Here is a 14558-nt window from a genome sequence, read left to right on the forward strand (position 1 = left end):
TACAGTTTTTTTTTTCTTTTATTATTAATTTTCCCAGCCGATACCTGGGGGTGTTGTATTTCATACCAGAGTTATAAATTACAACACAAGGAAGAGACTATCCAGCAAAAGAATGAGCTCCAGCAAAAAACACCTTATTGCTCAATCAACTCCTATACATGAGGTTAGCCTAACTAACAAAAAAATTTGCCTTGTCAAATTTTGATCTCATGGAAGGCACTTGTCTCTTATCTAAGAGGAAGGATCCTTTTGCACCATTGGAGTGTTCTTGATCTGATAAGTAGATGTTGTTGTCGTGAGAGTTCATTGCCATTTTAGCCAGCCAATCTGCAAGTTGATTAGCTTCCCTATAGCAATGTGTGAACTTGACAGTAGCATGTTTGAGCTTATCTGATGTCTCCTCAATTATCCTGTTGAGTCTGAAGTTGCCTGCCTTCTTGTCCTTGAGCATCTCCGTGATCACCATTGAATCCAATTCAATAACGAGATTAGTATGCCCATTTTGAATGGACCAGTTAACTCCATACAAGGCTGCTCTAGCTTCTGCAATGTTGTGATTTGTACACTGAATTGGTATGGAGGAAGCCTTGACCAGCTGTCCATTCTCATCTCTGAGTGCTCCTCCTAGTCCTGCTTTGCCATTACTTTTGTTGAAACTTCCATCCGTGTTAAGCTTGAGATAGCCTGATTCTGGTTTGTTCCAACAGACCACCAAAATCCTTGAGACTGGTTGAAGCTTCACCAAGTTGTGGCAAAAATCTTTCCATGGGAAAGTGAGCTGGCATCCAGGAAAGTTCTTCAATGTAGCTGCTTGTATTATCCATCCCCGCCTGCTGCTCTATCTTGTACCTACTAATTTTGTTTTGATTTCCATACCTGCAAGCATAAGTTTCCTTCCACACAACCCAATAAATAACAATGGGGGTGATTTGTAAAATTAGTTTATGCACATCATTTTTGGCTCTCACTAGCCACCAGGAATTAATAACATGTCTAATGGGCAGATGAGAGTGTTTAATCCCTAGAGGGGCTCCAAATTGATTCCAAATGTTACTAGCAGCTGCTCCTTGACTGAACACATGGTTCAAAGTCTGGTCACAAGCAGTAGAGCAACAGTAACATTTAGAATCCAAGTCTTTACCAAATTTACTAATTACATCCTCAAAAGGAAGCTTTTCTTTCCATATCCTCCAAGTAAGAAATGAAATTTTAAAAGGAATAGAAGAGTGCCATACCTTGTTGATGAGTGGTTGTTTAGCTGTAATGGATCTTACCAGGTTCCAGGCTGTTTTATTGGAGTAATTGCCATTCTCAGTTAGATCCCAGGACACTTGATCCTCTTTCTCAGGGTTGCCAATTTCTATTTTGCGAATAATCTCACAAAGATGATTAGGCAAAGTCCTTCTCAGTTTGTCCAAATCCCCTCTGCCCTGCTTGATGAATTGCTTAACTAAGAGTTTAGAACTCTTAGCTAATTCTGGAGCTTGATGTGCTAGAGGGCCCTTATAAGTCCAATTGTCCCACCAGAAGAAACTAGTGCCAAAATTGACCTGCCAGAGCATATGTTTTTCTGCTTCCTCACTCACCTGGAGCATAGGCTTCCAGGCATGAGAATCACCTAAAGCCCACTTTTTGCCAACAACATGGGATCTAATGCAGTATTTGTTTCTAACAATGTTGGCCCAAAGAGAATTGGAGGTTCTAAACCTCCGCCATCTTTTCATTGCTAGAGTATTACTGAAATCAATCATATTTTTGGTTCCTATTCCCTCTTCATCACATGGAACACTATGATTAACCCAAGAGCTCCAATGATAGTTTTTATGATCCTGGCTACTTCCCCAAAAGAAATTAGCAAGGTGCTTCTCAATTAACTTAAGAGTACCTTTGGGAAGCAGAGAGGATAAATAGGAAGCGATTGAAGAACGCTGTTGATCAAAACAGTTTTACCACCAGAAGAGAGTATCTTACCATACCAGCCATTAAGTCTTTTCACTACCTGACTAACCACGTAATCAAAGTATTCCAGTTTTTTTCTACCAACATACAACAGACAGCCAAGGTAAGTAAAAGGATTTTTTTTTTTTTTACATAAAGCCAGTGCATCTCCTTATTCTATTAATCTTGTGTGCAGAAGTCTTAGGAGCAAGAAAAAAGAAACTTTTATCTCTATTAACCAGCTACCCGGAACTATCCTCATAATCACTAATTTGTTTCATGATGAGTCTCAAAGAAGAGGATTTACCACTACTAAAAATAACTATGTCGTCAGCGTAGGCCAAATGATTAATAGCATGACATCTAAGAGGCATACTAAAAGGAATAAAGTTACTGTGATTAATAAGATTATTTAAAGATCTAGCTAAAACCTCAGCGGCAAGAATAAATAATGTTGGGGAAAGAGGATCTCCCTATTTTAATCCTTGAGAAGAAGAGAAGAAATCATTTCTAGATCCATTAATAATCAGATAATACCAATTCTCAGAAATTAGATTAAAAATCAAATCTGTAACAGGTTTTGAAAACCCAAATTTAGCCAAAACTTCCACCACAAAATGCCATGACATTCTATCATAAGCCTTGGCCATATCTAGTTTGATCACTACATTGCCACCCTTATTAGTCTTAGAAATATTCTGAATGATTAAAAGGACATTTTCAATAATAAGCCTTTCTTTCACAAAACCACTTTGATTTGGAGATACAAGATTTTTCAGTACGGGATTTAGTCTTATTGAAATAATTTTGGAAACAATCACGTTAGTGAAATTAGAGAGGCTTATTGGTCTGAATTCTCCAAAACTACTAGGGGTGTCAATTTTAGGGATCAAAACAAGACAAGTGTGAGAGAAGTACCCCTTAAGTTTTTTTTTCCTTTAAAGAAATCCTGAACAAATGCAGTGACATTATTTTTTATGATATCCCAGCAGCTTTGAAAGAAAGTACCATTATATCCATCCGAACCAGCAGCACTTGAGTCACTTAAACTGAAGACAGCCTATTTAACCTCTAGTTCATCTGGTATCTGGCACAACTTGTCATTTTCATCCAAGGAAATAATGTTAGGAATGCATTCAAGTATATTAGAATTAATTGCGGGATTGGGGAGATTGAACAATTTTTTAAAATGCTTGATAGCTTCCCTTGAGATCTTCTCATCTCCATAGATCCAGTTGTCCCCACTATTCTTGATTCTGGAAAGAACCAATTTTCTTCTTTTCTCCCTCAGAAGACTCTGAAAGTATCTGGTGTTATTATCGCCCTCTTCAAACCATTTACATTGAGATTTTTAATGAGGATGGATTCTTGCATTTTCAGCCAGTGTATATATTCAGCATGGGCTTTATTAACCTCTAGCCTGCGAGATGTGAGGAGTTGGAATTCTGACACTTCATAAGCAAAGGCCTATGATCAGAACCAGTTCTGGCTAGATACCTGAAGGAGCAGTTCTTGAATTCTTGATCCCATAGATCTTGATACAAACTCTATCCAATCTCTTCCAAATTCTCTTTCTAGGGCTTCTATTATGGCACCAGGTGAGGTGAGAACTAGTGAACCCAATATCTGTCAAACCACAATTGTCTAAGCAGTTATGGAAATCCAAACTTTTGGACATTCTATGAGGTTCCCCTCCCAGCTTCTCAGAAGGATCCAGTATCACATTGAAGTCCCCTTCAATGCACCAAGGACCGGTAACTTCAGGTTGTCTTCTTCAAGACTTTCCCAGAGATCTCTTCTTTCAGCTGTAGTACATTTAGCATAGATAGCAGAGATACAGATGTCCTGATTTCCAATAGCATTTTTCATGTTGAAAGTAATGTGTTTCTCATCCTCAGAAATAAGGTCAACTTGAGTGATGTTGCTCCAAAATCACCAATTTGCCCATTAGAGTTGGCAAGGCAATTATGGTATCCGAGGAACCTTCTGTAGCCATCTATTTTACCTCTTTTCATGAAAGGTTCAAAGATATCTATAAACTGAATCTTGTTGATGTGGACTAAGTTTTTGAGTCTGTGAATGACCTTTTTAGACCTAACACCCCTTATATTCCAAAAAAGAGCACTAATATTAATACTAGGGGTGTTACCATCCTTTTGTTTCCTCTTTTGAGAGGTCTGACTTTTGTGTTTATGTTTTTTTTTATCACCTTTCCTTTATTTGCTTCTTCTTCTGTTAGTAGTAGAAGGTTCATCAGAATCAGATTTCCCAACTTTATCCTTGATACTACTTTCACAATGTTGTTCAGACTTCCTTATGTTAGTAGAATAGTCAGAGGCTTCCATAAGCTTAGATTGATCTTCTGTTTGCTCTTCTACTCTTTTGCTTTCTTGTGCACTTTCATCAACCTCTTCCATCTGTATTATGTTCCCCAAGTCCACTACCAAGTTCAAACCTGGCAATTGTCTTATTTCAGTAGGGACAGTGGAAGATCCCGATTCACTATCTTGTATACTGGCATTCTTTTCTAGATCATTGACCGCCTTGCTGATCTGTTCTTCCTCAGTGGAGATGATGTTCACACTGACTGCCTCCGGACTGTGATCCCTTTGTTGCTCCATGGTTTGAATAGCTGGCTGCTCCTCATCTTTATTTTTAATTCTACCGGCCTGCTCTTCCTCCAAGTTATCTGCCCCAACTACTTTCTCTTTCTCTGAAATTGCAGCATCCTCTACTTCTTTTATCATGTTATCCATCTTCCTTTTTTTTCTCATGTTTTTGCTTATTCTGAATGACCTTCTGGTGATCTTCTTTCTGAATAATATTGTCATATCCCTTTGCTATAGATTGTTCCTGTTGCCTAGTACTAGATTTTGAGGCATTGTTTTTCCCTGGAGTTATAGGCTTGTAGATGACTTTACTTTTCTTTTGTGGCATCTTTTTTTTTTTTTTTTTTTTCTTTCCTCTCAGGATTGCCTTTGACAGCTTTATCTACTTTGGCGGTGAATGTCATGATCTCTTTGCTGATGTTTCCATGCTCTTTGTTAGTTTCCAGAACTTCATTACTTTGCTCATTTTCTTCTACACCTTTCTCATTCAACACATTAGCTTCTTGTTCCACCTTCTTATCTTCATTTTTCTTTATTCTCTCTCCTCTTTAGTAGTTTGTTTCCTTTTAGCAACTTTCCTACATTGTGGCAGAGAATGACCCAAAATTTTGCAATCTCTGCAAAATTTTGGAACATTCTCATACTTCAATTTTTTATTGTAACCCTTTAATGGACAAGAGACATCCTCAGTTCCAACCCAAACAGAATTAAGCTTCAGCTTTGTTAAATCGACTTCAACTCTCACCTTGGCCATACTTTGTCTAGCCTTGTTATCCGTGGCTGAATCCGTACTAATGGGGCTAACAATTTGTTTGACATAGTTCCACGTATGGCAATGGAAAGGGAGTTCCGGCAACAAAACCCATATAGGAACTATTGGAGAATCTTCCTCCAGTTTAAAATCCGGAGTCCATTTCTCCAACCACATAACCTGGTTCGCAATTTCGATAGAGCGTCTATACCAAACAGTTTTGAAGTCATCTTCATCATTAAAATTAAGAAAAACAGTTCGGAAATCATAAACTCCTATCGTAGCTTTTCCATTTAGAGAGATTTTTTCTGCAAACTTTGAACGGACTTTATCTATTTGAGGTCGAGTTCTGATGAACTTTCCCTCCAAGGTTAGCTTGCATTCTTCAGCCATCACTCCATAATAGTTGCTAGTTTTGAAGATTACCGCAGGTTTTCCGTTGTGAGTGGTGTACCGAGCTTTCACCTCCGGATCCCAAATCGATTGGAGTTAGTGCTCGAATTGAATTTGGGTCGGATAGCATTCACATAGTTGGATTTTGGGGAAATTGGTTCCATAGGAGCAGTCGCCGCACCTGGGAGAGGTGGAAATTCCTCCGGACGCGCGGGATTCCTGGTCGCCGGCGTGCCCATGGTGCGGTGCGTGAGCACCAGTCGCGGTGGAGCAGGGGAAAAAATATCTGTTAGCTCATAACGTTCATAAGTGCACGGAGAGATTTTTTTTATTTTTAATATTGCAGTTTACATTTGAATAACCACTTTCTAAGAAATAAATCAACTTTTAGCATTTTTTACTGACGGTTTTTTCTATGTAACTAATAAATGCTTACTATTGAGAAATACTTTTTTTGTCTTCAAAAAGTGGGGCTTGGGGCTGGTGACAAATTGGGGAATTGAACCCTCACAATAAGATGAAAGTTCAGGTAGCCAATCAATTGAGAAATTAAAATTCTCCCTGTTGAGAATTATTTGAAATTGTCTTTAAGTGGTATAATTCCACAATTTTTTTTTATAAGGATTTAAGTTGTATGCACTTTCAATATATAAAATTTATCTCATACTAGTTGATAGAAATGCATTTGATTGGACCAAGTGTATACGGTAAAAATCGGTGTAAAGTGCCACGAGAGGTCGGAGTAAAATTTGAACGCCGAGAGATGTGGCGTTGGATTGAGTTCGGCGGTTTGGATGAATTAATGTCCGAGGAGTCGATGCCCACAACCGAAGAGAAACCAGAAGTCGAAGTGACACCAGAGACCGAAGAGAAGTCCTCATTTTACCCATTTCAGTGATCATAATTTTTCCCATGTTAATGGGTTTACGGGTCAGGATGGCGTAAATCAAGCACACCTTCTCCCGGGCAACGGCGTCAAAATTTGACGAGCATAAAACACAAGATAAATTAAGCGATTCGCTAGTAAAAAATAATATAGTTTAAGATCGTCTCCACAGGGATTGGTGTTACTAATAAATTAAACAAAGTCTTGCTCAGTATTATTTAGGAAATCAAATCTTTGAGTTTTTGTGGTGTGAACCACGAGTAACAAAATTACTATTAAAAGAATACTGAAAACGTGAAATTGATCAAAGGTTACTATCAATAGGAGAATTAAGGGCGGATGACAAGACTGGTGCAAAAGAAATATTCAAGATTAATAAAACATTCTGGGTTCTTTTTCGAAGATTTGTTGACTCTTTCGATTTCAACAAATGATTAGTCTACCTGCAATATTCAAACTCTTCTTTCAAATGAACTAAATATCTTCAAAGTAGACTAATTTGAACTCAAGAACATATGCTAGAACTACCGAATGGATTTAATAGCAGGAAAACTTCTCCCGAATATCTTCCTATCTAGATTCAGGAACAATTCAAGAAAGCTCTTACGATTACTAACAAGAATTGCACTTCAATAACAATATACTAGCATAAATACTCAATAAAGTAGTTCTCTTTCGATTAACTAAAATAAAGAAAATTTATGCATAAGGTTCAAAACCCCATTCGAATATTCTAACAAGAACGAAATCAATCTATAAATAAATCTCAAAACACCATGTCTGTCAAAATCCTGTAAGAAAACTACTCCATAATAGTATAAAATAATATAGAAGAAATAGAAATTAAATTAGAAGTCATTACAACCAACTTTTGATCCAAACTTTCGTATTGAATCAATGGTAGAAAGTTGCAAAATCTTCGATCGAACTCCCAGCCGTCTCCCAAGGGCGGAGCCACCCTATACCAAGGGTGGTCATCCGAACACCCTTCGCCGGGAAATTATATCAAATACATAGGTGAAATTTTATAATATTTGGTTATATAGTGGACAATGAACTCTCTTGAACAACTGCGTGTTGTAGCTCAGTGGATAAGGGTGTTCAATGATAGCATTGTGCAGCTTGTTCGATTCCAGCTAAAGTAATCGTTTGGCTTTTTTAAAATTTTAACAAACTTGTCTCACAAGCCTTTGCATTTCTTTGTAATGAGTCCGGAGCCTAAAGGGTATAAAAATACACGGTATTTACCAAAAGGGGATGACAAAAAATTTATATACCAAAAGGGGTATATCGTGGGCTGATCCACGATATACCCCAAAAATTTTTTCGGCTGTCAGACGCAAATCAACGAAAAATTAAAAAAAAAATTAAAATTGTATAACGTGGACTGATCCACGTTATACATATATATTGTATAACGTGGAGCAGCCCACGTTAAACAAAAATATTTTGTATAACGTGGGCTGCTCCACGTTATGCAATATATATTGTATAACGTGGTGATGTCCACGTTATACATTCATATATTTGTGAAATGTACTGTGCATTGTAGTTCCACCACAAATATTTTGTATAACGTGATGTCCACATGATGTCCAAGTTTTATGGTAATTCACTTTCAAAGCTCACTCAGGGTAATTACCCTTAGGTGATACACTCATTTGATTAGTTTGAATTTGTATCACCTAATGGTAATTTATCGCAAAGTTCTTTATTTTATGGTTCGAGAAGTCTCCGGTTTAAAGATCATCATATTTTTCAACGGTCAGTGTGGTGGCAGAAAATAGATGCAACATTGCAATATTAGATTCATGTGAACCCAATACTTTCGATACGAAATATAAATTTATGTGTAAAAAGCAACTAAAATTACAAGTTACAACAAATAAAAGGTCTAAACCCATAATTTTAAAACTATCTGAGTTTAATCCTAAAGATCTTAAACGTTAAAACCATAAAACTTAAATCCTGAATCCGTCTATCTGTGGTGGATCTCTTGCTTGTATTTAGTTGCAAAGATACAAAGCTCCAATATATGCAAATCAAAATTCTCAACCCCATCGTGAGCTTTGAAAGTGAATTACCATAAAACTTTGAAAGTGAATTCTCAAATACAAAGATCCAATATATGTAATTACCACGAGTGAGCTTTGAAAGTGAATTACCATAAAACTTGGACATCATGTGGACATCACGTTATACAAAATATTTGTGGTGGAACTACGATACACAAGACATTTCACAAATATATGAATGCATAACGTGGACATCACCACGTTATACAATATATATTGCATAACGTGGAGCAGCCCACGTTATACAAAATATTTTTGTTTAACGTGGGCTGCTCCACGTTATACAATATATATTGTATAACGTGGATCAGTCCACGTTATACAATTTTAATTTATTTTTTTTAATTTTTCGTTGATTTGCGTCTGACAGCCGAAATTTTTTTTGGGGTATATCGTGGATCAGCCCACGATATACCCCTTTTGGTATATAAATTTTTTGTCATCCCCTTTTGGTAAATACCGTGTATTTTTATACCCTTTAGGCTCCGGACTCTCTTTGTAATAGTACAACTCAAAACTTACGTTGCCAATAGGCCCTCCCTTTTTTACTTTCTATTGTTTTAAGTATTCTTTCTAAATGTTTGTCTTATAGAAAAAATATATTAAAAAGGTTTCACTCAAACCTTTTAAATATTTTCTCATATCCCTCCTTTACTTTCTATTGTTTTAAGTAACTTTTCTAAAATTTATCTTATTTAAATAATAAATCAGAAAGATTTCAATCAAACCTTTTTAATTTATTTCTTATGAGAAAATTTGATAATGAAAATTACAGTTCAATAGAAACTTTAAATCCAAAAATAAATAAATTATATTTGCTCTATGATATTTAGAAAAATAATATTTTTAGATTTACTAATGTTTTCCACACCGCGAAGCAAAATAAGTTTATTAGTTTTATTTAACAACAAGGTACATTTGGCTTGACTTTTAATTACTCAGGAAGTTTGTTTAAAACCTCGTGTCTGAACTCGTCGGACGCCGTCAAAAGTTGGTTGCATGATTCACCGCTCTCTGATTCTTTTGTTACTTTTAAGTTTTTATTTTTATTGGTGCATGGTCATTATCTTTACTGGATTTCTTGAGTAATTTTCTTTGCTCAACTAAAACTTTAAGTGAAAACTCAAAAACACATTTCAAATTTTCTTGCTCGGATAATACTCGAGGACAAATTACGAAGGAAATGGCAAAACTAAGAATATTATTTATCTTGATTTAAAAAAATTTGTGTACCCACTCATTGAAAAAAATAAATTACTTTATAGTTTGAACACCCTTAGTCAGATTCTTGGCTCCGCCACTGCCGTCTCTGCTTGGTCACAGTAAAAAAGATGGCCTCAAAAACATGTGTTTTAGATATTTAAACCCTCCAAAACTAGGCCAGGACTGAAATACCCTTCAGAAAATTCGGAATAAAAAATTCTGCACAATTACATTACCGTGACGCGGGCTGCCCCGCCTTGTGCGTCGCGGTAGGGTAAAACTTCAGAGCCTCTGATTTCTTTTCAATTTATTCGGCTGCTATGTATTTCACCAACTGATAAAATTGGTGCTTCCATTTGAGCTTGCCTCGTACACGATTCACTTAGACAAACATTTAGTTTCCTTTGAAATTGTTCAACTTTGCTGGCAATGAATGCTACATAGACAAACTCTTGATTTCCATCCATTCTCACTTCTTTTTATTTTGTCTTCAATTAATTCTTCTCCCCTTTGTTCAGTCTTCACATAGATTTGTTTTCGGTCCTCAAACCCGAACTCTTCCCGATTTATTTGTTTGACTTCTACTCAGACTTCAAAGTCCTTAAACCACAATTTTTAGCACCAAACATACTTGTTTGCTCGGAGTTAAGTCCTATGCAAGAAACACACGTAATGAGTGCAAAATACTACATTATAGCTCAATTAGAATTAAAATATAGTCCATATAGATGTGAAATATAGCTAAAAAGATCATGTTCCTAGCCTGTCATCATCAACACATGCGAGAAATCTGTTACGGGCCATATTTCTCGCCGCCCGTTACGCCTTCCGTTACGCGGACAGCTGTGGTGGCGCCGTCTTTAGTATTAGGGTTTTATCAGGCTTTTAGGGTTTAAGAAGAAGCCCATTCTTGTAACTATAAAAGGGGGTGAAAACCTCTTATTTTATTTCTCTGATTTTTTACGCTTACACTTATATTTATTCTATAACATCTCTCCTAAAAAGCTCAAGATCTCTTTTTAATTTGGCTCGTGTTCACAGTTCTATACTCCGGCCGAACCAATTTTCCAGTGAAGTTATACACGATACAGGCTATTACTCTCTTTATTTTCTATATTCAATTGATTGTTATTTCTTGTTTCATTACATTAACAACTAATCAAACCACGTATGCTTTAAACCGCGTATAAATTCATTTGTTACCTTTTTAGGGGTAAACAGTTTGGCGCCCACTGTGGGGCTAAGGATAGTAGTGGTGATTTATTTACAACCCTACTTTGACTTGTTCTATTGAAGTTTGTGATTTCAGGTTAACCTCAAAATGTCAAACAGCAGCCAATCAATTCACTTGAATAATAATGGTGAACCAGGTCACCACGGCGAAAACAACAACAACGGGGTGCCGATTGACGAGTTACCCCAAGACCCAAATGGCGTTCACCCCGCTGATCCAAATGCTGTCAACCTAAATGTCATCGGCGGTCAGCCCATTGATCCATTCAACAGTAATAACCCCGTGATTTCGCCACGGGCATCTATATGAAAGACACCGGGTGATACGAGAGAGGAAATTAACTTATGCTTAATTTTTTATATGTTTCAGGTTCAACGGGCGACTATAGCTCAACTCCAAAAGAAGAACAGCAGCACAGGTGCGGAGGAATCGAGCCAAGTCAGCGAACCGGTCCATAGGGAAGTTCAGGTCGTTGACAGCGGCAACGGATCGGGCTCCAATGTGTCATCCGAAGTCCTGAAAATGCTTGAAACACTGGCCAAACGGATCGACACCAATGAGAAAAAGGTGGAAACTTATAATTCATGAGTGGACCAGATCCCCGGGGCCCCACCGATCTTAAGAGGGCCAGATTTTCCAAACGGTACCGTCAAAGGTTTTACTCTCGGAGCGCGGCCCCGAAGTTGATCCTCAAAGGTGTTACCCTCCGGACATTCCTAAGTACGACGGATCCACAGGACCACGTGACTTCATATACTTGTGCCATTAAAGGCAATGATCTCTAAGAGGACGAAATTGAGTTGGTGCAGCTAAAGAAGTTCGGCGAGACATTGTCCAAAGGGGAAATGACATGGTATTCTATGCTTCCCGAACATTCTGTTAAGTAGTTTGAAATGCTTGCTGATACTTTTATATAGGCTCATGCTGGAGCTCGGAAGGTTTAAGTAAGGAAGGCTGATATATTTAGGATCGCCCAAAAGGACAACGAATTACTACGAGAGTTCGTATCGAGATTCCAAAAGGAACGGATGCTTTTGCCCTCGGTTCCGAAGGAAAGGCAGCGCAAGCTTTCACCAAGGGGCTAAACACTCGGAGTTCCACCGCTACGTTTAAACTGAAGGAGAACTTGTTAGAGTACAAGGTAGTGACATGGGCTGATGTCCACAACAGGTACAAGTCTAAAATCCAAGTGGAGGATGATCAACTCGAGCTCCCACCAAGTTCGGCAAGCCGAAGCAGAAATGCAGATAGACCAAAAAGGGAGGTTGAAACAGAGGCGAAGCCATCAAAGGATAGGTACCAGTCATACGGTCAGTTGGAAAGGCCCTGTTGACACCTAATTTTTGACCTCCCGGAATTTATTTTAATCATTCAGAGTTCCTGGACTCCAAGCAGAGCAAAATACCTATTTTTGGAAATAAAATGATTTTATAAATATTATTCAGTTAATACTTTACCATTTAGAATGGTAATATAATTTCTATAAATATTATAGATCATTTATAAATTAATTGTCACATTTTATAAGTTCATTACAATTATTTACTTAATTGCTTAAATGGCTAAAATGATAAAATTGCAGGTATTTTACTCCTTTAAATCCAAGGAATTTGATCAATTAAATAAATTAATCATCTTACCCCTCAATTCTCATCTAATCATTTTATTAGAATTTTTCATAATTAATTGAGTGTTTAATTGTAATTAATTCTGAAAAATTACCCATTAAAGTGACTATAATTGAAATAATCAATTAATAACCCCATTATGGCCCAATTGAAAGACAATTTCCATATTTGAGGTCATTATTGTAAAATTATCCCTTTAATTTGTTGTTTAATTTAAATATGACCTTGCATGAAAAGGCCAAATTCATGGGTTTGAGTAATCAAGGTCATTTCTGCAAAGTCAATTTAGATGACTAATTTAGACCAAATGAGGCTATAAGTGAAATAGCCTGGCTAGATAACTAATTCAATTAAAGGGAAGTTTTGCAAGATTAGCCCTTTTTTACTTAATTAACCTTGTTTAATCATGATTAAGAGTCTAAATTAACTAGTCTTTTCTTAAAATTTGGTTACTAATTAAAACAAGTGTCAAGTCCTCATGTATATACACCTATATACACTAATATACACGTGTATACATGTATATCAAGTATATATACTTGTATATAGGCCCCATTCTATTTCCATCCAATCTGGACCGAGCCCAATCCATTTAAGGATTTGACCGGTGATTCAAAAAAATACAAAAGGTTCTAAGCCAACAGCCCTAAAGGGCCATTTCTCACTTTCTCTGCTAGGTTTCTTTGAAACCCTCATGCCACCACAGAGGCGTCTCTCTCTCATCGCGTCATCTTCATTTTTTGGGTAAAATTCCAGGCCACTAAGGCGTGTGTCAGTGTGTCATGACCCAATTCGGGACCGTGCGGGCACCTGCCTTTTCCCACCTCGGTAGACGAACCCTTCTCATTTTATAATCACATCAATAAAACAACAATTCATTTAACTGACAAATAATTAGGAATAACAGCGGAACTTCATAGTATATTCATTAACTCCAATGTTTACATGATTACAACAATACAAGATTACAGACCCGATACAATTTCCCATGACCTGGTCTAGACTAATACAAGAGGGACTAAGTAATTCCGGAATCCCACTGCGTTCTAAGACTCAACTTTCATTCCCGAAAGGAAATGGGAGGAGGCCTTCCAGACAAGCACCGCGTAATTCCGCATATACGTCGATCAACCACCTGAAACAATCTACACCCCAAAAGAGTGTAGCAAGTGTAATATCAGTACAAACCACACATACTGAGTAAGTATCATAGGCCGACAATGGTTAGTAACATATATCAAGAACAATTCACCGACAAACATGATAACAACTCTACCAATTCATACGTCTATCTACCCCACAATATACAACAATACCCTTTTTTATCATTAACCTCATTCCAATATTCACCAGTCAGACCCATAACAATCTCTCCACTGCCATATCATTTAATCATTCGTTTTAACCTAGTGGTCAACTCATCACTAGGACACCCATTATTCTACAACACATAAAGACTGAACACATAGATAAGATTTCGGACGACCCATAGCTACTTTATCAAGTACAACAACGAATCCAGACCAAACACCCATCATTACCTAAGTAAAGCATCTAACCCGAATATGTCAAATCTGGGTATATCCGATCCAATCCAATCATCACACATCTCAATCAAGTCATAATACAATCCAGTGCAATAATGGTATGAATACAATGCCATGCCATGCAAATGAGGTGTACACATGTACTCTGGACGAAAATATCGACGTCTCGGTAGCACAACCCAGCGTAACTCGGGAAGTCTAAGTGCCACCCATCCCGGATCTTTGCCCAATGCATGCACTAACCCCGACCTTTCGTCTTCACTCGTAGCCCCACCGCACTACCCCGGGGGACTT

General features: G+C 37.3%; 1 protein-coding gene across 1 annotated transcript; it reads right to left on the reverse strand.

Annotated features, from left to right (window-relative positions):
• Positions 1 to 169: 169 nt before the first annotated feature.
• On the reverse strand, positions 170 to 3807 carry LOC132047475 (uncharacterized). Its single transcript, XM_059438515.1, has 5 exons — positions 3691 to 3807; positions 3436 to 3564; positions 1236 to 1928; positions 969 to 1091; positions 170 to 778 (listed from the first exon to the last, which is right to left on the reverse strand). Exons 1-5 carry the CDS (start codon positions 3805 to 3807, stop codon positions 170 to 172), a joined length of 1671 nt encoding a protein of 556 aa, XP_059294498.1.
• Positions 3808 to 14558: the final 10751 nt, after the last annotated feature.

Source organism: Lycium ferocissimum, chromosome 2 (assembly GCF_029784015.1).
Source record: "Lycium ferocissimum isolate CSIRO_LF1 chromosome 2, AGI_CSIRO_Lferr_CH_V1, whole genome shotgun sequence".
Taxonomy (NCBI): domain Eukaryota; kingdom Viridiplantae; phylum Streptophyta; class Magnoliopsida; order Solanales; family Solanaceae; genus Lycium; species Lycium ferocissimum.